The 26467-nt window shown below is 39.3% G+C and overlaps 2 protein-coding genes across 2 annotated transcripts; one reads left to right on the top strand and one right to left on the bottom strand.

The window, feature by feature from the left end:
* Positions 1-36: 36 nt before the first annotated feature.
* LOC134218566 (replication factor C subunit 2) lies at positions 37-11276 on the bottom strand. Its single transcript, XM_062697717.1, has 3 exons — positions 11072-11276; positions 10896-11007; positions 37-916 (listed from the first exon to the last, which is right to left on the bottom strand). The coding sequence occupies exons 1-3, from the start codon at positions 11155-11157 to the stop codon at positions 83-85; spliced, it is 1032 nt and encodes a 343-aa protein (XP_062553701.1). The 5' UTR covers positions 11158-11276; the 3' UTR covers positions 37-82.
* Positions 11277-12698: 1422 nt separating this feature from the next.
* On the top strand, positions 12699-19674 carry LOC134214374 (deoxynucleoside triphosphate triphosphohydrolase SAMHD1 homolog). Its single transcript, XM_062693762.1, has 8 exons — positions 12699-13197; positions 17534-17732; positions 17806-17893; positions 17964-18053; positions 18125-18564; positions 18628-18678; positions 18799-19149; positions 19209-19674. The coding sequence occupies exons 2-8, from the start codon at positions 17557-17559 to the stop codon at positions 19330-19332; spliced, it is 1320 nt and encodes a 439-aa protein (XP_062549746.1). The 5' UTR covers positions 12699-13197; positions 17534-17556; the 3' UTR covers positions 19333-19674.
* Positions 19675-26467: the final 6793 nt, after the last annotated feature.

A 26467-nucleotide genomic window follows, 5' to 3' on the forward strand; every position in this document is an offset into this window, starting at 1 on the left:
TGGCTTTCGGACTAAATTATTTCATTCATTCATCAATTCATTCGTAAAAATTAAACTTATCTTATTCATCAAAAGTAATAACTTACGAGTAGTCGTAGGAAACTTCGCACAATTTGGCCAACAATCCAGACATTTGAAGCAGCGAGTTAAGTCCATCCACGATTTTCATGTGCGCCTCTCCAATCTCCCGGATGAAGCACAACTTTAGCTTCTCGTTCATGTTGATTCGTTTGCAAACCCTGAACACATTTCCGATAATATCCTCTGCGGCATATCCCAGTCGCCACAACTTGGCCATGACTTTGTATGCCTTATGGATATCACCCTTAATGCAATGCTCCAACATATCTTGCACCAACATTGGATGCGGTTCGTCACAGACCTTGAATACATTCACTCCACTGATGTGTCCGAACCCGTTCGCCGTGGATTGTAGATTGTTGAGCGCCTGTCTCATGTCACCCTGAGCTGTGAACACAATTGCTTCCAACCCATCCTCATCGTAACTCAATCCTTCCTTCTGACATACTTCGATCAGCTTGGCCAGAACCTGTGCGTCCGAGAGCTTGGAAAATCTCAACATGGCGCAACGAGACTGGATTGGTTCGATGATCTTCTCACTCGTGTTGCAGGCCAAAGCAAAGCGGGTCGTATTGCTGTAGATTTCCATGGTTCTTCTCAGCGCCTGTTGGGCGCCTTCTGTCATGCTGTCAGCCTCATCCAGAATCACAATCTTATGTCGTCCCCGGGGCAGTGTCACCTTTTGCTGAGCGAACATTTTGATCTTGTTTCGCACCACATCGATGCCACGTTCGTTCGATGCGTTGAGTTCAAGTACTGCCTCCCGGAAGTTCTCTCCCAGAAGGATTCTTGCCAGACAGAGGATCGTGGTTGTTTTGCCTACCCCAGGAGGGCCCTGTCAGAGATAACAAATCGAAACAAGCAAATTTTATTTAACTAGTCGGTAAGAAGAGAATCAATTAATTAGTCTTTAGTTAACCGTCATTCGGTTCAGTTGTAAGTTTGTTGGTCTTCCCAATGAATCACATACAGCGGCTGGTTTCCTACCCGTCGCACCGCTGTCAGCATCCAAACGCTATCGTATATGTAAAAATAGCCTGCCATGAGTTAACCACCTGAAGTTTGTATGGCGAAGGACATCTAACGCGGGTTTTCTCAACAGTAGGAACTTTTCACGAAAAACTATTTGGTTATGTAGGAAGGTGTCCGCTACTACGCCTACCAAATATTTTTTCGATTAAGGCGCTTATTGTCGAGATATTAAACATTATGCAACGTACACACCAGTCAAGCAGTTTGACGAACATTGACTCCGCCCCCACGAAAACCCTTCGGTTGCTGCTTTGTTTGAACGTGTGTGAAGTTGTTCGAACAACCATTTGACAGTTGGCGGCTCGGTTGGAAAAAATTAAAATGGTTTGATTTTGGTTTGAGTTGTCGGGGGTGGAGTCAAGGTTCGCCGAACATGTTTGAGCATTTGTAGTGAAGTTGCACAAACCCCCATATATTTTTTGATGGTTGATGCTCAAGTTGGCGCTTCGGTCGTTCGTGTGTGATATTGTTGGTCGAATAAATTGATTGTTCGTGCCGCTGTTGGTAAAACTTGATGGATGTTTGAACAAACGAGAGGTGGAGTCAATGTTGGTCTAACTGCTTGACCGTGTGTACGTTCCATTAGATGCCTTTCGCCATACTGATTTCCAAAAGTTAACGCCTAGTGTGCCGCTGTAAGCACGCTCAAAGCAGATGATCACCAGTCTGCTTTCAGCTCTCGACAGAGTAACAAGTTGTTTGTTCGGTACGAACCACGCGGTAGCGGTCTGTTATTTTTCAGTACATTGTCTTTGCCATCAATGAATCGCCTGCGTGAGCGTGCTTACAGCGGCACACTAGGTGTTAACTTTCTGAAATCAGTATTTCTCAAAACTAAGCACCTTAATCGAAAAAATGTTTAGAAGGCGTAGGAGCGGACACCATCCTTCATAACCGGTACCAAATAGTTTTTCATAAAAATTTCCTAATTTTGAGAAAACCCACGTTGGATGTCTTTCGCCATACAAATTTCTGGCGGTTAACTCACGCTGGCTATTTGCGCATATACGATAGAGCCTGGATGTGGCAGTGGCGGGAAGAAAATCAGCCACTGTCAATAATGAATCATATACAGTGGTTGGTTTCCTACCTGCCGCTGCCGTATCCATGCGCTATCGTATATGTAAAAATAGCCAGCATGAGTTAACCACCTGAAGTCTGTATGGCGAAAGACATGTAACGTGGGTTTTCTCAACAGTAGGAACTTTTCACGAAAAACTATTTGGTACCAGACATGTAGGAAGGTGTCCGCTACTACGCCTACCAAATATTTTTTTGATTAAGGTGCTTATTTTCGAGATATTAAACATTAGATGCCTTTCGTCATACTAACTGATTTCCAAAAGTTAACTCTTAGTGTGCCGCTGTAAGCACGCTCAAAGCAGGCGATTCATTAATTGACCTCCGTCGGCCTTCGCAACCTAGCGGCTACTGAACGAGCTCGAGATTCCCAAATTGGACGCATAGTCAAATCACTCGCAATCCATTTCTCAAGCCAACACTACCACATGTGTATAGTACACGTTCACATTAGAGGAGCGTGAGTATTTAGAATGTCTGGCGGCTGTCCCATGGGTTCGAGTCCCATCGAAGGGAAAGTGGTTACCTCCAATACATTTTCCAAATCAATATCTTCCACATAACGTACATATTCACAAATAAGTTTTCATAACATAACTGTTACCAAATAGATTTTCGTGAAAAGTTCCTGCTGTTGAGAAAACCTGCGTTAGATGGGAAAATATATTTAGCTCTTTTAGTGGAATGTATTCAACCGTCTAAGACGAATTAAGTACTGTCCATTTAATTCCACCAGTTAATTATCGTTATCGACAAGTCGAGTCAAGTACAAGACACTGAAGACGACCACACAGTTGTGGTCGAAATACGTATCTGCAAAGATAACGAAAATTAACTGGTGGAATTAAATGGACAGTACTTAATTCGTCTTAGACTGCGTTAGATGTTTTTCGCCATACAAACTTCAGGTGGTTAACTCATGCTGGCTATTTTTACATATACGTTAGCGCCTGGATACGGCAGTGGAGGGTAGGAAACCAACCACTGTATCTCATTCATTGAGGCTGTTTATAGAATATCTCAAGAGAAAGCCGTGTTCATCGAGTAAAACGGAGGAAGCAATGCTGCGTGTATTGACTTCCAACTCGGAGGATCTAATTTTTCATTATGCGGATGGAAAAGACGCCGCTGTATGCATGTCTCATGCGGGGGACTACATTCAATGTGTGCGCGTGCACGACCTACCCCCTGAGGTTACTGCTCATGAAGTAGCTATAATAGTGCTGGAGAAATATGGCGAAGTGAAGAATGAATCACATACAGTAGTTGGTTTCCTACCCGCCACTGCCATATCCAGGCGCTAACGTAGGTATATGTGAAAATAGTCAGCATGAGTTAACCACCTGAAGTTTGTATGGCGAAAGACATCTAACGCAGGTTTTCTCAACTTTTCACGAAAATCTATTTGGTACCAGTTATGTAGGAAGGTGTCTGCTACTACCCCTACCAAATATTTTTTCGATTAAGGTAATTATTTTCGAGATATTAAACTTAAGATGCCTTTCACCATACTGATTTCCGAAAGTTAACTCCTAGTGTGCCGCTCAAAGTAGACGATTAATTTTGTTCGCGAAAAATTTCCCGCTGAACTTTTTGTTGGATAGCAACCGAAGAGTAGCAGCATAGCAACCTAGAATAACAAATTATAGTAGGCATAAGTTTTCTTCAATAAAATATTTTCACCACTTCCAATGTAACACTTAACAAATCCAGACGTGTTTTCATTACCACTGCCTAATCAATACTTTTTTGTGTGTCTTTATTAGGGAGAGCTGTTACAACATCATCAAGCATCATCTCCGGGGTGACAAATGGTGTTGAGAATAGGTCGCTGTTTCAATAACTTAGAATGTTTTTAGTAGAAAAGAAACTAAACTCCTTTTGAACGATTTTGTTTATCAACCTCTTGGCCGTCAGTAACAGCAATGACTCATTCATAACTCATCGTCACTCCCGATGGTGGTATTTGAATCAATTTTCGATTTTACATGTTTTCAAATAAATATAAACAAATAATATGATTGGAATTCAATAACTTTTCCACGGATAGATTTTATAAATTTCTAGCATTTATAATTTATCAAATCCTACAAGGGCCCTTTGTTTTTTAAAATATTTTTCTACATTTAAATATGTTACTAACAATAAACAAAACGCATAAGAAACCATTTTTTGGGGAACAAGGGGCAATATGGACACTTCTTCTTCTTCTTCTTATTGGCATTACATCCCCACACTGGGACAGAGCCTCCTCGCAGCTTAGTGTTCATTAAGCACTTCCACAGGTTTCTAAGCCAAGGCACCATTTTTGCATTCGTATATCATGAGGCTAACACGATGATACTTTTATGCCCAGGGAAGTCGAGACAATTTCCAATCCGAAAATTGCCTAGACCGGCACCGGGAATCGAACCCAACCACCCTCAGCATGGTCTTGCTTTGTAGCCGCGCGTCTTACCGCACGGCTAAGGAGGGCCCTAGGGTGGTTCAAAAAATCGATTTTGCTCCACAGTGCTTATCTGATTCTTTATCATGTTTCAAGTTTGCATGCAAATTAGTATGGGGAAATTTAATTTTTCCCCATACTTTAAAATACTGTTAATGACGCTTGCCTATTATGCGCAGGTTAAAAGAAAACCTACATAGCTAAAAGGAATACTCAACAGCTTTCACCCAACGGAAAACGCATGTTGATTAACCGCCTCAGTAATAAGTAATCGATTTTAAGACAGGTTGCGAATCTTTAGTCATGCTCGTTAAACTTCACTGAAATGTGCAGTGCAACATAGTAGCCTGAATTTGTGTGTGCAATCTTTCGCGCCACGAGCAGCAATGTTGCCTGTTGAGGAGTTATGCAATTAGCTCCAGAAAACCACGGTACAGATTAAATTCGATTACTAATTATTGGAACGATTAATTGAGATGCGGTTTTCACTGAGTGAAAGCTGTTGAATACAGTCAAACCTCCATGAGTCGATATTGAAGGGACCATCGACTCATGGAAATACCGAGATGTGGAAAAGAAATTCCTTGAAAAGCTGTTCGAAGGGACCATCACAGTAACCCAGAAAATATTTTTTAATATGGCATAATTTGCTTCCTTGAGTCGATATCGAGTCATAGAACATCGACTCATGGAGGTTTGACTGTATTCCTTTCAGCTATTTAGGTTTTCTTTTAACCTGCGCTTAATGGGGAAACGTCATTAACAGTATAATGAAAAAAATAATTTCCCGATACTAATTTGCATGCAAACTTGAAACGGCTTGTGCTAAATCAGTTTTAATCCAAATGAGCTCAAATTTTCAGAGGACACTCAGAACATGGTAAAGAATTAAATTAGCGCTGTGGAGCAAAATCAATTTTTTGAACCACCCTAAGGTTTCAATCAATGGCTTGAATCGTATTGAAAATAAGGCAATTTCAATCAAATAGGAAGATTTTGTAATAGTTAATTTATAATAACTCTCGGGAAGGTAGCGGGGCAGATTGGACACCCCCATGGGGCGGAAAATTATCTTACTCGTGAATATATGCCATCGTAACCTATTTTATGGATCATCCAACAGAAATATTACCCAATTGTTTGTCATGTTTTTGTATGAGATACCTAAAATTGTGTTTGGATCATTAACATCCGAAAATCTATTTCCCTCTTCTTAAGCGAGGTCATATATGGTCGTTTTCTATTTTAATTCCATGGTGAAAAGAAGAAGATTGATTACGTAACGCCACATTTGCCACTTTCAGCCGGCCTCATACATATATGTATTTTTTTTATATGGAAGCTCTTATCCACGCTATTGGCATCGCCAATCCTTCCAATGGCTTGTACCGATCAACTTGCCAACGAGATTGCCAAATCTATACAAAACACTTCCTTTTTTGTTGCACTTTCAGCGACTTCTATGGTATATATGTAAATACTGAAACTTGTATAGCGATTTATAATACCGCCCATGATAACACGAAAATAACACGATATGAAAGCCCAGTTCGATGAGTTTGAGGTTATGTTTTTAATTTTTAAGGTGTTTGTTCTACCCCCATATAGAGTGTTCAGTTTGCAGCAACAGGTGAACATATTTAAAAACTGTTGGAAATTTTGTATAAATCAAAGATAAATTGTCACAAATGCATGCCAGAGCACTGTAAATAACAGAATTTTGCTGTGGGATGACCAATAATTTAAAAATCATCTTCTATGGTAAAGTAAAGCTTATTTTATGGGAGGTGAAACTTATAAGTTTTAATCATTTGGAAGACATTCTAACTTTTTCGTCAAATTCATGCGCTAAGAAAATAAAACAATGGTAGAGAAATGATTGAATTAACAAAAATATTGGGGGTGTCCAATCTGCCCCGGGTCCCCTACGTTTTCAATTTGCCGAAAACATGTGTTGACACTTTGGAAGTCAAAAAGTTGCACCCAAACCATTCGTATTTGCGGTGGCAATTGTTGCAACGCCGGTGTACACCTTTCGAAATAAACGAAAACGACATAAGTCATCTCTTATTCAGGCAGAATCATCAAAATAGATTTTTGAAATGCTTTTAAGGGTTGGCGACTATTGGCAATACCGCTCCAAGTCGACGTATGTCTAAAGATTTATATCCTATCGATCATAATTACTGTTAATCTCCTCAAATTATCAATGTGTATAGGCTATTGTTATATGGAAGCCTTGGTAAATATAAATTTATGCTGAAAAATGAGTAATTTTGGCTTTAAGGTTTAATTATGTAGACTACAAAATTATAAGAAAATTCAAATTTTAACTAAACCATCCTAAAATCAATATTAAATTTTCAAGAACATGTGAAGTTCTCTAAGTGCGTTTTTTAGTATAGCCCTTTTACATTATTGTTTACCATCCCTCGTAATAATAATGTAAATATAATGCTCACTTAAGTCATAACGTTGGCCCATATGGCGATCTTGCCCCAATTTTCCCTATGTTACAAAAAATTATGTGCGAAGCTTATGTGTGTGGCATTAGACTGGCCCAGTAGAGTGATTCAAATTTTGACTTTCTTGCCCCCCGATGCTTAAACGATTGCATTTGCCTTTTTATTCACCCTCCTAAATTTTTAGCTAATTTGGATGTAAATTGAGTGAGCACGCGCGGTTTGAAGTTTGTATGAAAATTGCTATGAAAACAGTAACTTTCATGAAAAACCGTTCCCCAACACTACCATTAAAGCTCTAAAAACATATGAGTACATCGGCAGCATAAGAAATTTTACAAGGAAACAGGTCGTCTTTGTTGCGAAACGATTTGATGCTCGCAAGAAAAGTTATTAAAAAAAAATACTGAATCGTGGGAAATTCGATTTAACACGTAAAAGAATAACATCAATATCAATAATGAGCATTTTTGTTTTCTTCATAACTTTGCCTCCAAACGAGAAATCGCTTCGCAACAACAACTGCCTTTCAGCTTGAGAAGTACAGTATTGACCCGATTTTGTCACTCCCGATTTTATCACGTTTTCGACCCGATTTTGTCACGTTTTCTACCCGATTTTGTCCACCCAAATTTTTTTGAAAATTTGAGTCATTCTTTTTATTTTCATAAATAATACTGCAAACATCGTTGATTTCCATGAAATAACCGCTAGTAGTTTATTATGAATGACTTCTGAGTACCTGGGAAGGATTCTATAAGCATTCTCGACAAAAAAAAAAACTGGTACCGTTCACACATTCTGCCTTTCCACACTGAAATAATTCTAAACCACTATTCCACATGTCACACACGTTATTTTTCACTACTTGTGTCCCTTTATGAATCAACTAGTATTACACGTTAACATATGGTGGGCGATTTGAAAATTTACTTCTATTTTCTCCAATGACAATAACGTGGATAACATAATAAATCAATGTACGAAAATGTAACTTTTCCACAGTTTCAATCAATAAAATTATATTGCGTAAAAGTTATATTTAAAAGAAACCATTTTTATCTTTTTTTCGTTTTCTCAGTTATTCTCATCTTAATACACCAATGAACAACTGATTTTTAATTTTTATATAACATGTCTGTTTATTCTCAGTTTACAATTTATTGCCAGAATAAAACATTTCCTGAAAAAAATATTCTATTCTTATTTTACGATTGATGAAAGAAGACCCTGGCTGTCGGGTGATTGCTGAGTTTTCCGGGGTCACGGGTTCGGCAGCTGGCAATTCATGGTAGTTTATTTTGCGAGCTAAAGCTGGAAAAGTTTCACTCTATATTATAATAGCATTAGATTACTTGCGGTATTACCTGTTATGGTTTTGGTCTCGGTTTTTGTTGAAACTGTGCCAGAAATGATTTCCACTGGCCTGGCCTACAGCTGAGGACAATCATTTTGCTGTGAAGTGAATACATAATTTTGAATTATGAATACACATCCCAATGTAGTTCAAACACTTACCTACTTAAAATTATTGGACAATATTTTTCAGCGAATGAATTCCGAGGAGAAATTAACATTTTTATTGTCGAAATTAGTTTTATTTTGAACTTAAACTGCGAGTAAAATGGAATTAACTTCTCAGTTCGCCGCTCAAATGTCAAGCTTCAACGTAAATATCAAAATAAATATTACTTTGTTGGTTGTAGCAAAATCGACATGCCAAACACGTTCGATTGTTGTGGCTTTACATTTAGTAAGAATCGTCTTGTGTTACACGTTAATGTCCCATGGATTTCCAAAAGAAAATTTATTTGCTCAGAGCGTTGCAAATTCATTGTAAATTGCAGTAAACAAAATGTGTTAGATCTATCGAAGTGATGGGAACTTCATCAAATAATTTGTATGTCAAGGAAACTGAGTTCATCATGTTTTTGCATTATGTTCGATCGTGTGGATTATTTTCAGTGAAAGGCATAAAATCTCGCTTAACTTTTCAAAAGGTCCTAAGTAACATTTTTTTCATGAATTAATTTGAACAGCGCAATCAACAGAACAACATGAAAGCTATTGATTGCAGTATGCAAATTAAATCATGAAAAAAATGTTACTTAGGTCCTTTTGAAAAGTTAAGCGAGAAATCTATATACATAATCTTAATTCTTCTATATACATAAAAATGAATTTCTGTCTGTCTGACCCTTATAGACTCGGAAACTACTGAACCGATCGGCGTGAAAATTTACATGCAGAGGTTTTTGGGGTCGGGGAAGGTTCTTAAGATGGTTTGAGACTCCTTCCCCTCTTTGGAAAGGGGACTCCCATACAAATGAAACACACATTTCTGCTTAACTCGAGAACTAATCAGAGAATAAATCAATTTTAGGCGAAACAAAGTTCGTCGGGTCTGCTAGTGATTCATATTTGTGAAATGGAATAAAAAATTTAAAATATTTTTTTTTACCCATATGTTTTCTCCATATGTTTCACCAGGGGAGGTGATAAAATCGGGATATTACTGTATTCTGTGTAGGCAATGTGTTGATTATATTTAAATAGGGTAAAATGGGGTAGCGGAATTTTGCTCTTCCTGTCATACGGCTTAGAAATTTTCAAAATAATAACTCTGCTTGATATCTAACAACAAGCTCTGCATCCCCTCTTTACGATACATACATAAAACACCCAAATACACGACGTTATTCGTTGAAATAACATTTTAAAGTCTAACTGAATTCGTCCTTTAGTAGACCCCTGGGGGTCCATAATAGGAAATTGCTTCCCTATAGTCGACACATCATTTGATTTTCATGTCCCGTTTCGGGACGTTCTTCTTTCCTATTATGGACCCCCCAAAATATTCCTATAATGGACACTCTCGTGTTTATTTTTTATAGAATTGTAAAAAATCATCTAATTTGACTTTCCATAGCATTTCCAACGAATGTAATCAAATCATAGGACTGTAAGGTAGGTTCTCCCGATAGAATTTCATAGCGAAAAGTTGACATTGTGCAGTAATAATGCAAAAATGGCTGGAGGGTCCACTATTGGTCACTTTACCCTAGTTCATGGGCCACCTCACGGAACGGTCTTCCACATAAGGGTCAGTTTTCACAGTAATTTCCATACAAACTTCAAATGACGTGTGCACAGTCAAATTACATCCAAAGTTGCTAAAAATTTAGGAGGATTATTTAAATGGCAAAAACGATCGTTTAAGCATCGGGGGGCAAAAAAGTCAAAATTTGAATCTCTTTACTGGCCCAGCCTTGAATGGGAAAAAAACATTGTCGAATTCTACGGGGCACCCCCGATGATTGTAATTTTACCCAAGTAAACGAAATTTCCATTAAGAGTACGTTTTTCACTTAAGCAGCTTCTTGCATTAGCTGGCGCATTTGATTTGAAGTTTGTATGGTGGTTTCAGCCAAAATGCATATGAAAATACACCTCCGTCACTGTCTCGTTCAGGAAATTGGTTCGGTATGCCCGATTGAGCTCAGAATTGCTACAAAGGCAATTGATATGTTTAATTCACCAGAACATTATACAAAGTTCGTTGTAGATTTCGGCTGAAAAAGTTGGGTTGTGCACTTTGGAATTCATTGATTGTCTGTCATGAATAACGTGCGCATGTTATCAAAGTTGGCTTAGATGTGTGTTGATGCGCCCGTTCCTCTCCATATGTTTGAGCGCGCGCGAAACCACACATCGCAGAATTCGATCTTTTGTTTTCTGGGCCAGTCAAGTGTGGCATCAACTAACATAGGTATAGGTAAAGTGAAAATACTTACGGCTATGATGATGTTCGGAGCATTCCCTTGGGTGGCAAAAACACCGAGCCGGCTAACGGTGTCCTCGTTTCCAACGATTTCCTCGAATTTTTGTGGTCGGTACTTCTCGATCCTATACAATATCAAACCGAAGGATGAAGCGATTGGGGATATGTAAGTTCGACATTGTTGCTTACCAGGGCAGACTTTTCTTTTTGCTGGCAGCAGAGTCCTTCGAAGAACCGGAACCAGAAGCGCCTTCGTTAATACGAGATTCAGGCATTTTTTGAAGCTTTAAGAAAACAATGTGATTATTTAATTTTACCTAAAATACAATCTGCGGACCAAAACAGTTGGTTCTGTTCTGCGAGTTGTTTTTGGCGGCACCCGGCAATTTAACAACTTTTGTTCCTGTTTGATGAAGGCGACAAGTTAGCTCATACAATTTAGAGTCCATGCACACTAGTTCCGCGGTAGTCAATATAATTTATGTCGAAGAAAATACTGAAATTTTATATATTGGAGTGTTTAATTTTGAGCATGTTTTATGATCAACTGAGAGTGTATATGTCTGCGCGTTACAGCCTATACAAATTTTAAGCCCCTTCCATACAAAAAAAATTGTCGCATTGTGTTAAAAATGGTCAATTTTGGCGTTAAATATGATTTGTGAATGCCCGTTCAATTTAATTGACCTTTCCCGTCAATTTTTTTATTCGCTCAATCGATTATTTCTGGTGGTGTGAAAAGAATCGATTTGGTTGTCAAACTGAAGCCAAAATTTCCTTTATTGTGCCGGAGCCAAACACTGAAGATTGTTATTATGTTCGTTTCAGATATTATATTGAGAAGTATAGTTTTAATGGTTTTAATTAAGGGAAACAATAAAAATAAACTTGGATTGAGTTTTGTATTCTTTGTAACAAATTATATCACCAAGGTTTTAGAGGCGTCAAAAATGTGGGTTCTTTTAGACGGAAAAGGTCAATTATTTTGACCACACTCAACTAAAATATCTTAGGAACATCATAAGCATCATCTTATGAAGCGAGAATAAAATATATTCCAATTCTCGCGCTTAGTTTCATAGGGGCGTAACTGTATTGATCGATTTCTCTTAATTGATTTTATATTTTGTTAATAACTCAATTGTTTCAAAAGCTACAACCGTGATTATTGTTTCTGGTGTAAGATACAATCATCCTTTATCACACCAAACCATTAAATCATCAACAAACGAGCGAAATTCCGTATAATAGTAAAAAGAAAACATCGACGAAGAGAAATCGATCAATACAGTTACGCCCCTATGAAACTAAGCTCGAGAATTTCATTGTCATTGTGCCTCTTATGATAATTATTGCCCTGTTATGGAATTCATTTTTGTATCTTATGAAGTTCGTAGGAGTTATTTAAAGAAAACAATAAAACATAAGACTTCTTATGATTTTCATCAATATTCTTGATGTGAAAAACTCCATAAGGGGCCGTGCATTAATTACGAAAGCAAATTTTCTGGGTTTTTCAACACCCCCTCCCCCCATGTAAGATTTTTCCCATACAAATAATTTTTTATTTATATGGGGCGTAAGAAAATGGCAGACCCCCCTCCCCCCATAAGTGTTTACATAATTAGTGTACGACCCCTAATACAAAATCTGCAGATGAGGTGTGAAGCTGCCTTAAATCGAGACCTCTCCCGCGCGTGTGCTTCTTCAAAGTGAACTTAGGTCGATGAGGCAGTGTTTCGCTTGCTCACAATATTGACAAGAGGAACGAAATTCCGCCAAACGTCAAGAGCTAGATCCGTCATTCATCAAAAGTCATATAGCGAGCGCCTTTGTTTCTGTTCGCAGCCTTATTGGATCAGCTTAATTCCTATTGGATGGGATCGAATTCTAATAATTCGCGAAGGGAAAATCCAATTCCGGTTCCAGTTGGACTCAGTTCTCATTGTTTCCCCGCTACTGCTGCTGCCGTTTGGTAAGCACCAAGAGTGTTGATCCCTCGTGCTTGGTGGAAGCAATAATTACAAGGCCCGCCACCCGCGCTGTTCACTCACCAATCGCAGTACTGTTGTGGAAATCTTCGAGTGCGGTTGTGGATTCAGTGGTGATCGACAGGGCCGTTCGTTGCTACATAGAAGTTGATCCAGCATTCTTCGGAGAGTGCCGTATGTGTTCATGAATTTTCAAGAAAAAGATTCCTCGACATTGAACCGTGTGATCTTTCATTCGTGGCTGCAGTCAAAGTGCGTTCATGACCATTTTGGATCAGTTTATGTGGTTGTAGCAGATTTCTATTAAATTAACTACTATTAACGGTAAGTGTTAACACAACAAAGCATTTTACTTGAGTAAACCTGTGACAAAGTAAGCTATTTAGATTAGGTATTTCTTAGAATTGTGATAAGTTGTCGAGATTAATGACGAACAGCGAAGGTCAGCAGCTACTTCAATATATAGATGTTGTGTTGATAAAGAAGGTCTATTCTTCTACGTGCTTCAATGGCATTATTGGATCTAAAATCGAAGCAGACAACATTCTAGTTTCGTTACTATGGAGATTGAATCAGAAGCTGCTGTGTTTGTTCGATACAAATAAACAGCGAATACCATAGCAATGCTTATAGGCGTACGTTGCTACTTTGCCTCACAGTATTCTTCTGGCTTATCGCATATTTGGGTCTCTCACGCAAAGCGTGGTTGTATCTGCGCCGTCTGCCCTGTGGCGTCGACGTCTTGAACATGCATAGTAATGTGTGATTGAATCTGATTCGCTACATTTATAATCAGTTTATCTTCCACAATTGGACTCCACACTAATAATTCAAAGTCTTAACGTTAGCGTGCTTAATCTTTACAATGTACACATGTCATACGTGCGAAGGCGCGATTGAATGCAATGCAGCAGTAAAATGCATTTTATTACAATCAACAACATCAGCACCATGAGTGACGAAAAATGAACTTCTATCATTCCACTAGAGTGTCACGTAGATTCCACATTACTTTCTGGTATCATTCATATTTTTGTAACTTTTCGAATTTTTAAACTAATGTACTTTACATTCTTCACTATAGTTTTTATAATTATAATTAAATGTATTTTCTGCCCCTGAATGAATGCCCCTGAAACTCGAACTACGCACATCAACCGATCCATCGTCGCCTTGATCAACCGTATCAGTTTATCCGGAAATCCGTTTTCGTTAGCTGCCATAGCTGGTCCCATGCGGCTTTGTAGTCGATAAATAGATGATGTGTGGGCACGTTGTATTCGCGGCATTTCTGCAATACCTGACGTACGGTGAACACCTGGTCTGTGGTAGAGCGTTCATCCATAAATCCTGCCTGGTACCGCGCCACGAACTCTCTTGCAATTGGTGTTAGTCGGCGGCATAAAATTTGGGAGAGTATCTTGTAGGCGGCGTTCAGCACGTGATTGCGCGGTAGTTGCCACAATCCAGCTTATCGCCCTTTTTGTAGATGGGACACATGACACCTTCCATCCACTCCTGCGGCAGAACCTCATCCTCCCAAACCTTAATAATCACACAGTGCAGCGCTCTAGCCAGTGCCTCACCACCGAGTTTAAACAGCTCTCCCGGTAGTTGGTCAACTCCAGGGGCTTTGTTGTTCTCAGCCGGCCGATCTCCTGGATTTCCTGGAGATTCGGAGCCGGAAGTCGCATGTCCTGCGCGCGTGCTCTTAGGTTCATATTCATACCGACACCGTTGTCTGTCATATCGCCTTTCAGGTGCTCTTCGTAGTGCTGCCGCCACCTTTGGATCACCTCACGCTCGTTTGTAAGAAGGTTCCGGTTTATGTCCTTACACATATCGGGCTGTGACACGTGGCCCTTACGTGACCGATTTAACTTCTCATAGAACTTTAGTGCGTTATTAGCGCGGTACAGTTCCTCCGTCTCTTCACGGTCTCAATCTTCCTGCTGGCGCTTTTTTCTCCGAAAAATCGAGTTCTGTCTGTTCCACGCCCGTTTGTATCGTGCTTCGTTTGCCCTCGTGCGGTGTTGCAGCAATCTCGCCCATGTTGCATTCTTCTCTTCAACTAACTGCTCATATTCGCCGTCATACCAGTCGTTTCTCTGATTCGGGGGCACCGTGCCTAGTGAATCGGTTGCTGTGCTTCCAATGGAGGATCGAATATCTCTCCAGCCATCTTCAAGAGACGCTGCGCCTAGCTGCTCTTCCGTTGGGAGTGCCACTTCCAGCTGCTGTGCGTAGTCTTGGGCTAGTCTACCGCCTTGTAGCCGCCCAATGTTTAGCCGCGGCGGACGACTCCGACGCGTGTTGTATACCGTCGAGAGTTTTGACATACTGCAACGAGGTAGTAGTCGGATTCAATATTCGCACTGCGGTAAGTGCGTACGTTCGTGATGTCGGAGAAGAATTTACCGTCGATTAGAACATGGTCGATTTGGTTTTCCGTTACTTGATAAGGTGATTTCCATGTGGCCTTGTGGATATTCTTGCGGGGGAAGAAAGTGCTTCGGACTACCATTCCGCGAGAGGTTGCAAAGTTTATGCATCGTTGGCCGTTGTCGTTCGATACGGTATGCAGACTATCCGGTCCGATGACCGGTCTATACATTTCCTCCCTTCCTACCTGAGCGTTCATGTCACCGATGACGATTTTGACGTCCCGCAGTGGGCATCCATCGTATGTCTGCTCCAGCTGTGCGTAGAACGCTTCTTTCTCGTCGTCGGGTCTCCCTTCGTGTGGGCTGTGCACGTTGATGATGCTACAGTTGAAGAATCGGCCTTTAATCCTCAGCTTGCATATCCTTGCGTTGATTGGCGCATCTTACCCAACACTATGAAGCCACAGCTTTGGTAGAAGGTAGCCGCTCGATGCACGCTTTTCCACACTTTCTGTCCTTTCCAGCAGATTTACTGCAGTGCTACGACGTCGTAGTTGCGGGGATGTAGATGTGCCATATTAAATAAGATTCCTGGATTTTTTTTCTTCCAATCATCATAAAAAAACTAAGGGGGGATCGATTATTACCAAGTTATAGTCTAAATAACTTGTTTATTGGAGCTGAAGCGTCAAAGAGCATAACGAAGCCGAACTCGATAAATTTATTAACAGCTAAGAAAGGCTTAGATGGAGATTATGCACTGCATCATAATCTTATGCACATATACAATACACCCAATTCTATCCCAACACATACTAAAATTAAAACTTGTTATGTGAATGAACAAGTTTAACTGGTGTCACAAATTGGTTCAAAACGATTTATCATTGATCATGTTAAACAATAATTTACCTTGGTAATATAAGGGCCCTCCTGGAAATGGAAGTAAATAACAAGCGTATATGGGGGGTCTCGTAGCGTAGTTGGCTACACGTTCGTCTTACAAGCGAATGGTCATGGGTTCGATTCCCAGCCCCCTCCACCAAAACCAGCCGCAGCCTATACGGTGGCGTATTGGGGAAGCGCCCTTACCGTTACGACTGCCTGATGACGACTGACAAATTGTTCTTCTCGGAGGCATTCCTCCAACGTACCCGGATAAATGGCAACCGAACAATACGCAACGATCATTGGATTCACGACACGGACAAATGAACACAATGGACTCACGGTGAGATGGACCAGCAACGACAACAACAATGAATAATGGAATATCTAAAAATAGATTCTGTGAGGATTCTGGCAGCAGAATACCACAGTAGATGTCGGCACAGTAGCGGTTAAGTAACACAGAGTGCCTGTTAAATAAAGGAAGGAATAAAAAAAACAAGCGTATAAAAATCTAATATAGATTTTTACGCATTTATTCCTTCACTGACATATATCTAAAAAATGCTCTATTTTGTCCTAGAAATCATATCGCTGCGATGCGTAGTTAATGAGAACGAATGATTCATTCAAAAAGAAAATTCTTTTCACTACGAATGATGTGGCTCTTTCAAATAGCAGCTTAGTTTTCACCCTATTTTTATAACAAATATTATAATGCCAGTTTTCTATGATATTGCAAAGCGTAAGTTTGGAGAAAAGAAATTCATTACCAAATCGAAATTTAGTTCACTTTTCATTTTATAGTCGCATTATTGGTATTGGCAATCACTTTAAATAACATTTAATTATTTGGTCAAGTCAAATACTACCAATAGAATACGCAAGCACAAAATCTGGACGATCGGAATCAGGGTAGTTTTCTGTTTCGGATTTCAAAAGTTTGGATTTTGTGTCAGAAAATCGTGCTGAAGGGATGAATTTCATGAAAACAAAATTGTCCCACAGTTCAGAACAGTTAATCAATAAACGTAAATCATACTCCAAATGCATTTTCTTCTAAACGACACTTATTTTCATGATTCTTGGTACAACCAGCAGAGTTTGAAGCAATCGATGAGCTTTATTTTCATTAATCTATCTGAAGGAAAGAATCTAGAGAACAATGCTTAGAACCCTAATTTCAATAATATTTGTCAAAACTCAATAAAACAAATGTGTTCCTTACTATCAAAACCAAAAAAATCATCCCACATAAGAATTCTGAGAAAACAATCAATTAGTAAATTCTCATATATCTGGATAATTCTCTACGAATTTTTCTAATTTACATTTTATATTTACATTTACATTTACATAAATTTTAACCATTCTTTTCTCTGTTTCAGTATTATCGGTATCTTTGAAAGCCATGGAAAACGGGTGGACGATCTGTGATTCCGTGCACGGCAAAGTAACGTACCCAGCATACGTACAAGAAATAGTCGATACGCTGGAATTTCAACGCCTTCGAAACCTCAAACAGCTCGGGACCAGCTCGAAAGTGTTTCCCTCTGGCACCCACACTCGGTTCGAGCACTGCCTAGGGTAAGTTCTTAGTAGGTTGATGCCTCGGCTAGGGTCGGTAATTGTTTTCATATGATATTCATCTTCATCGTAGGGTTTGTTATTCCGCTGATAAGCTTTTGAAAACGCTGGAACGAAACTCCGGTGTGCAGATAAGTCTCATACATCGAAAGTGTGTTGTCGTAAGTAACCAACGTCTACAATTCTTGCATTTTGTTTGATCCAGGAGCTAATGATGTTTCATGCTTACAGTTGGCCGGTTTGCTACACGACATTGGCCACGGGCCATTCTCTCATATGTGGGAGGAATTTGTAAACAGAGGCAGTGATAAGCATTGGACGGTATGATGAACGTCGTTGGACATTACATATTTTAAAATAAATAATATCAACAAAAATATTTTCTCTTATAGCACGAGCAATCGTCTATCGAAATGGCGTGTCAGTTGTTCGCGAACAACGGAATCAAATTGTCTCTGGAAGCACCTGAGCATTACTACGCCGAACAGTTGATCTGTGCTTTGATAACCGGTAATCAGGAGGCTCTCAACACTTTGCTGACGCCGGATACTATGTACCTCTCGGAGATTGTACACAATAAGCGCTTCAAGATCGATGTGGACAAATGGGACTACTTGTTACGAGATTTGTTTTACTTGGGTAGTGCCGTTCAGATTCGGACGGACTTTGTGCGCCTATTCGACCATGCACGGGTAGTACGAGATGATTCAGGTACCACTCATATTGGTTACCGGGCTAAGGACTATCGTGCGATAGTGGCTTTGTTCGAAGCACGTACCAAACTGCACATCGAATGCTATCAGCATCCTACAATACTGGGTTTGGAAAATATGTGAGTCACAGACCAGAGTGATCGAATTACATTATAATGAATAAGCTTTGAATGTATTTTTAGGGTGATCGACGCTTTAACATTGGCGGAAGAAGCTGGATTCAGATTGAAAGGGTTAGTAGAATATTCACCCATACTAGATGCAGCATATTTTTCTTTTCAAATTTCAGTGTCCCCTTTGTTATTTATTTTTGCGACAACATAAAAACTGTTCTCCATTCATTTACCTTCCAGAACAAAAATCTCCGAAGCCCACCAATCGCCGGATGTTTATCTGTACCTGGACGACAGCATCGTTAACCTGATAGAAACCAGTAGCGAAAGTTCGAACCTCCAGGCCGCCCAGCAATTGTTTGCGCGCATCCGAAGTCGACAGTTATATTCCCGAATTCACGAATCGACCGATGGATCATGCGACGAAGAAGTCGAAGAACTTAACAAACGTTTTGGACCAGAGGGGTTCTTCCAGGTACGGAAGCGAATTCCATTCGCCAGCCAGATGGCCCCGCGGAATGTGCCACTGTATGAATTGGTTGATAACGAACCTCGACTGATTGAAGGAAACGAAATTGTCGAAAATGTCATGTAAGTTGTAGCTAGCTAATATTTAATCTCATGTAAAATAAAACACCACTCTCCTGCAGGAATAATCTCGATGAACAAGGATTCTACGAACAGTACATTGTGTATTGCAAAAGCACAATTCCCAATGTGATCAATAGCGCTCGCGAGTACCTGAATAGCAAGTCGACAAACCAACCCGTGTAGTAATAATAGATATTAATGAGCTTAGCACGCGTTTCGAGATTTTATAAGTATTTTTTATGTCTTTTTGGATGTTGTTTTTTATTATTTTTATTTTTCACATTAGTTTGAGATATTTTGTTTTATTTGGATGAGTTCTGAATGTACTTAATTTTCAGTTATCAAATTTTATGTAGTGTTGATAAATAATTCAAGTAATGTCATCAGGTACCGTGTATCATTAATTTCAAAACCGATACCAAAGGTTTTTTTTGTTTAAATATTTTTATTTAGTTTTAGCTGTGGTATGTTTACGTGTCAATCAAAATAAGCTATATAAGGTAGATTACATTGTTTTGAATCGTATTCAAGGCAATTTGTTGATTTTGGTCTCTTTCCGAAATCCCTGACATACACCTGTATTCAGAATAATAGCAGCGGAGGAAATTTTTCATACAAAGTGCCCTACTTTGACAAGCAGTAACATTGTTCCCCTGTAACGTTTTACGTTTATTTCGATTAAAATTTAAATAAAAATCTTGAATTTTGTTTTAATTTATGATCGTGTGTCGTGTTTCTTTTGCGTTCGTAAAATCTGTTCGTTCCTGTATCAATTTCAAGTTTATAGTATTTGTTATGAAAGCTCAATTCATTATGGCTCGCATGTGAGCTGCAAATAGGCGGCAAACAGGCGCCATGCCTCCGATCACCATGCTAATCGGTTGGCGCAATTTTATTTGAATATGCTTTAGAATCAAATTGAATGATAGCTCAGATTTGAATAGTTGAACAGTAGAATGATTTTTTTTGTTAAATATCTTGGCTGTGCATATGCACAGCACATGTTTCGAAATTGATATGCAATTTGCGAAAAAGAATCCACGTGTCTTGGAGGGACTCGAACCCTCAACCTCCTACTCTCTAGATAGGCGAGATAACCCCTACACAACAAGACCACTTAAAGGTCCCGTTTGCGGAAACGCCATCAGAATCCGAGTACCAACCTCCACCGCGGTTAGCTCTCTTTTTTGCAAATTGAATATCTTTCGGATACTTGATTTGTCCAATCTCCACATGTGCTTTACTGTTGTATATCCACAGTCAAGCGAGTGCACATTGTTTATTAAACGAGAGGATCGCACTCCATGCCGTGTAGGGGTGTAGGGGTTATCACGCCTATCTAGAGAGTAGGAGGTTGAGGGTTCGAGTCCCTCCAAGACACGTGGATTCTTTTTCGCAAATTTCATATCAATTTGTCTATTTCGAAACATGTGCTGTGCATATGCACAGCCAACTTATATAACAAAAAATATGGTTTTCGTACGGCCGAGTTGCCGAATAATATGCAATTAATAGTAGAATGATTTCAAAAGATTCAAATTTCTTTGGCGCAAGTACGACTCAGACTCGCTCATTTCGTCTACGAATCGGCTGGAGAGCAGAAGTGCGCGAATAAAATACTAACGTTCAGTTCTTGAAAGTTTAAGATTTTGCTTGAGTAATTTTAGTTTAAAATTAGTGAGTGAGTTTAAAAAAAATAAATGGTCACCTGTCATAAGACGAGTTTAAACAATCCCATTGAATTCCACCACTTAATTGTATCTTGACAGATACGTATTTCGACCTCAACAACCTCCGGCTGTTCGGCCACATTGAGAGTTGACGTAAAGTCAATGTCAACTTCTCTCCGCGAACAGCCTAGATAGCCGTGTGGTGTCGGCAGCTGGTTATCTGGCTAAGAATAACATTACGGATTGCCTGTTCCAGTGGTAGAAGTCCACCATACAGGTGACCCCTAATTCTCGGTGTGATGCGGCTTTATGCTTACCGTGCCTACGAATGAATGGTTAGGGGGGTCTAATAAGAACCTAACCGCAAACGGAGCCTGTGAAGCACCAGTACCTTCACAGTATTTTAGCCCTCGCTGCGCTATCCGGAGCTATGGCGTAGTTGACTTTTTACTTCTCCGAGATAATCGGCTACTCTTATTCAACCTCATCGTGAGGTTAAATAAGAGTGGGGTTATGAATATGTGTTTTACTTAGTTTTCAACAAATTGTCACCTATATGGATTCGCATTATGCCATTTTTTACAATGTGCTTTGTGTTTGTCACCTATATGGATTCGCATTATGCGCTTTTCACAGTGTACTCTGTGTTTCGTCTTTGACGTTCGGCTTCAGCTACTCTTGTTTAATCTCAACTTGAGGTTGAATAAGGGTGGGGTTATGAAAATGTTTTTTTACTTAGTTTTTTTCAACAAATTGTCACCTATATGGATTCGCATTATGCGTTTTTCACAGTGTACTCTGTGTCTCGTCCTTGACGTTCGGCTTCGGCTACTCTTGTTCAATCTCAACGTGAGGTTAAATAAGAGTGGGGTTATGAATATGTGTTTTACTTAGTTTTCAACAAATTGCCACCTATATGGATTCGCATTATGCGATTTTTACAATGTACTTTGTGATTGTCACCTATATGGATTCGCATTATGCGTTTTTCACAGTGCACTCTGTGTTTCGTCTTTGACGTTCGTCCATTGTTACGTGTTTTTGTGACACCTTTCTTTAGTCCCTAGCTGAATGCGTGTGAGTTTACATAATTGGCTTTCCTATAAATGGTTCCATTTTCCTTTCCAACTTCACTTCCTCTTCCTTTCCTCTTTTCACTTCCTTTTCCGTCAGGTAAATGATGAGAAAGGCCAGTGAAGGCGATGGCACAAATCTCCCAAATTGAGGGGAACGTGCCTCCTGAGCCAACGTTCTGATTGAGGGTGCGAGTCCCTCCAAGACACGTGGATTCTTTTTCGCAAATTTCATATCAATTTGTCTATTTCGAAACATGTGCTGTGCATATGCACAGCCAAATTATATAACAAAAAATATGGTTTTCGTACGGCCGAGTTGCCGAATAATATGCAATTAATAGTAGAAATGCGCGAATAAAATACTTACGTTCAGTTCTTGAAAGTTTAAGATTTTGCTTGAGTAATTTTGGTTTAAAATTAGTGAGTGAGCTTAAAAAAATAAGTGGTCACCTGTCATAAGACGAGTTTATACAATCCCATTGAATTCCACCACTTAATTGTATCTTGACAGATACGTATTTCGACCTCAACAGTAAGGCCGTCTTCAGTGTCTCGTACTTGACTCGACTAAGTCGACACTGAAGACGGCCTTACTGTTGAGGTCGAAATACGTATCTGTCAAGATACAATTAAGTGGTGGAATTCAATGGGATTGTTTAAACTCGTCTTATGACAGGTGAAAACATTCCACTAAAAAGCTCAACATAATTTTCTTATCAAATAAGTGGTGTAAATCTTAAACTTTCAAGAACTGAACGTTAGTATTTTATTCGCGCACTTCTGCTCTCCAGCCGATTCGTAGACGAAATGAGCGAGTCTGAGTCGTACTTGCGCCAAAGAAATTTGAATCTTTTGAAATCATTCTACTGTTCAACTATTCAAATCTGAGCTATCATTCAATTTGATTCTAAAGCATATTCAAATAAAATTGCGCCAACCGATTAGCATGGCGATCGGAGGCATGGCGCCTGTTTGCCGCCTATTTGCAGATCACATGCGGGCCATAATGAGTTGAGCTTTTATAACAAATACTATAAACTTGAAATTGATACAGGAACGAAAAGATTTTACGAACGCAAACGAAACACGACACACGATCATAAATTAAAACAAAATTTATTTTTGTTCTGTCGGTTCTAATCGAATATTTTTATTTAAATTTCAATCGAAATATACGTAAAACGTTACTTTTTCTTTGAGAGTGGCGCTAAAGCCACCGTTTAGCAAATCCTCGAGAACATTCCCCGATGACCGATTGAGCTGAAATTTCGGCAGTAATATGTGGAAATTTACATATTAGGTATCATTTTTTCTAACCACTCGTTTAAAAATTACACACTAGGTCAAATTGTTCACAAGTGAGCATCGGTGTAGGTTTGATGAGATAGAATAGACTGGACAATAGAATTTAACATCTATTTTAAAACATATGCAGCTAATGGCAGCTAATGGACTATAACGAAGGGCAAAATAACAAAGTCCCTTGGTTGATCAACTAAAAGGAGAGCTACTTGAGACGATGGTGAAGCACTGGCTAGAGCCAAGGCTAGAGCGCTACACTGGGTTCAAGACAAAATTTTCAAAACGACTTATCTGCTTTTGTAAACAAAGATTGAAACGACGATTTGACGAATCTGACAGCTCTCCCGCGCAAACCAACACCACGAATAGGTAGGTGAAGGTTTCCGCTACCTGTTGATGATGTTGGTTTGCGTGCGAGAGCTATCAGTTTCGTCAAATCGTCGTTTGAATCTTTGTTTACAAAAGCAGATAAGTCGTTTTGAAAATTTTGTCTTGGGTTATTACCAATATTTGGGAGGAAGAGGTTCTGCCGCAGGAGTGGATGGAAGTCCTCGCCTAGAAAAAGGACGATAAGCTGGATTGTAACAACTATCGCGCAATCTCATTGCTGAACGCTGCCTACATGGTACTCGCCCAAGTTGTATACCATCGACTAATTTTCATTCATTTAGTTTACATCTAAACAGATAACACTGAATCAACTATTTGACGCCACAATACACGGTTCGTGTCCGCATTTCTACATCCTCGAATGCGCTCCACGCCGTTTCGTACCTGCCGGATCGGAAGTGAACACCATTTTTGCAGGATTGCTGTCCTAAGCACCCGTCCCTCGATCCCTCCTAGTGCTTACAAGTCCTCCTCGAGCATTGTCCATGTTACATATCCGTAGAGGACTACCGGTCTTATCAGCGTTTTGTACATGACACATTTGGTGCGGTGGTGAATCTTTTTTGACCGGAGTTTCTTATGGAGCCCGTAGTAGGCCCGACTTTCACAGATTATGCACCTTTGTACCGTGAAGTACCCTAATTTCACGCACTTAAGATCTGACAAAGTTAAAACGTTCATTAAAAAACATGTAGTGGCCATTTGGAAACATTTGCTACTGCATCACGTAGTAGAAGGATTCTAGGTTCTCAAAAAAATGTTACTTGCAAATTTTGCAGCTATTTAAAAAAAAATGGAGTATGAATCCGAGACCGTTGTATGCTCCTTATTTCGCGCAAGAAAATAGGATAGTTCCTAATTTCGCGCAAAAGTGTTCCTAACTTCGCTCATGTTTGGAATTGAATATCGTTATTGGTTTGATGAAATATAATCAATTAACCAATAGAAGCATTCATCCATTGTTCAAAATATGCAGATAACGGTATCAGACAGCCGTCCGTGACCCATTCTTTAGTCGAAATGGTATGTGCCTATATTTCGACCCTGGTGCTTTGCTTAGATTTTACTTCATGTATTTTAGTTGACACAAGTCAGAATTCCTAAAATATCGTTTTCTTCTGAAACTATAAACCATATTTTAAGAAAAAAGCCATTGTATGAGCAATGTTTAGCTGATGTATAAAAAAAGTTTGAAGTTTCAAGACGTCATGAAAGAAAGTCTTAAATTCCGCTATGTCTTACGTGATACATCTTCAAATATGTGTTTTATACGTAACATATTCAATATTTTATACATTATCGAAAAAGCTGCTGTAGTTTTATCTTAAGTTTAGCATCATTTTACACATCGCACATTTTAACATCATTTTACACATCGGATTTGATAGCTATTGCAGGCACTGATCAATAAGATTTTCAAGTCAACGTTAGTCGATCCGCCTGAAAATTAGATAAAAACCGTATGGGAATGAACTCTTCGGGTTCTATTCAGTGTAAAGCTGTCCTGTGTATTATTTTTCTTTTGTTTCATTAGAAAACTACGCAACAACAATAAACGAAATTAGGCACCATAATTACTCTCATATACCTAATTTCGCGCACAAAGCGAAAGTCTTAATAAACACAAAATACATAAAATTTTACACTTTTTAATAGTAATGACGAATAAACATATCCAACAGAGCATAATGGATACAAATATTTCCAAAAAGTAGCCAGTTTTGTACGGTAAAATCATTTGTTTACTTGGGTCATGTTCTTCGTCGCTGTGCTAAGCACAAGCAAATATGGCGGTCGATGGGAGGATCAAATTAAAATAATTTTATTTGGTGTACTAAACCAAGTTTGTTTTTCAAATTTTTTCGTGAAAAACATTCAACAACAATGATATTTTGTAATCCTCCAGATTTTTCAATTTTGACTGACACCTAAAATTTGAAAAAAATAAATGATTTTATAATGCGCGAAGTTAGGGCGCGCGCGAAATTAGGGCACATCACGGTATTTAACGACTAACATTGTTATCAGCCGTTAGCAAGAATCCAAGGTAGACAAATTCCTCGACCACCTCGAAGGTATCCCTGTTTTTCGTAACACTACTTCCCAGGCGGGTCTTGTCGCGTTCGATTCCGTCCAACTTTTGTTGCTTCACGTTTCAGACGGGTGATCTGTTGAAAATCGTATCTCCGGCTCTCCGCATGACACCTTCTAGTGCAATGTTGAACAACAGGTACGAAAGTCCATCACCTTGTCTTAGTCCCCGGTGCGATTCGAACAAACTGGAGTGTTCGCCTGAAATCTTCATACAGTTTTGCGACTAGCACCAATTGAATCATTCGTTTGAGAAACTGCATATCTCGGGTACTTATTCAAAAGGACGTATGTGTTTTTGTAAACAAAGATTCAAACGTCGATTTATCGAATCTGATGGCACTCCCATGCAAACCAACACCACCAACAGGTAGCCGAAGGCTTCCCCTACCTGTCTGTGGTGATGGTTAGCGTGGGAGTGCTATCAGATTGGACAAATCGACGTTTGAATCTTTGTTTACAAAATCACATACGTCCTTTTGAATAAGTACCCGAGATATATCCATTTTACAGAATTATGAGAGAACAACAAAAAACTCTGAGAAAACAACAAAAAAAAATTTTAGCCTTTTTTTAGTGGAATGTATTCTACCGTTTAAGACGAGTTTAGTACTCTCCATTTAATTCCACTACGTTTTGTTATCTTTGTTATCAAGTCGAGTCAAGTACGAGACACTGAAGACGACCACACAGTTGCGGTCGAAATACATATCTCCAAAGTTAACAAAACGTAGTGCAATTAAATGGAGAGTACTAAACTCGTCTTAGACGGTTGAACAAAAAACTGTT

Source organism: Armigeres subalbatus, chromosome 2, assembly GCF_024139115.2.
Source record: "Armigeres subalbatus isolate Guangzhou_Male chromosome 2, GZ_Asu_2, whole genome shotgun sequence".
Taxonomy (NCBI): domain Eukaryota; kingdom Metazoa; phylum Arthropoda; class Insecta; order Diptera; family Culicidae; genus Armigeres; species Armigeres subalbatus.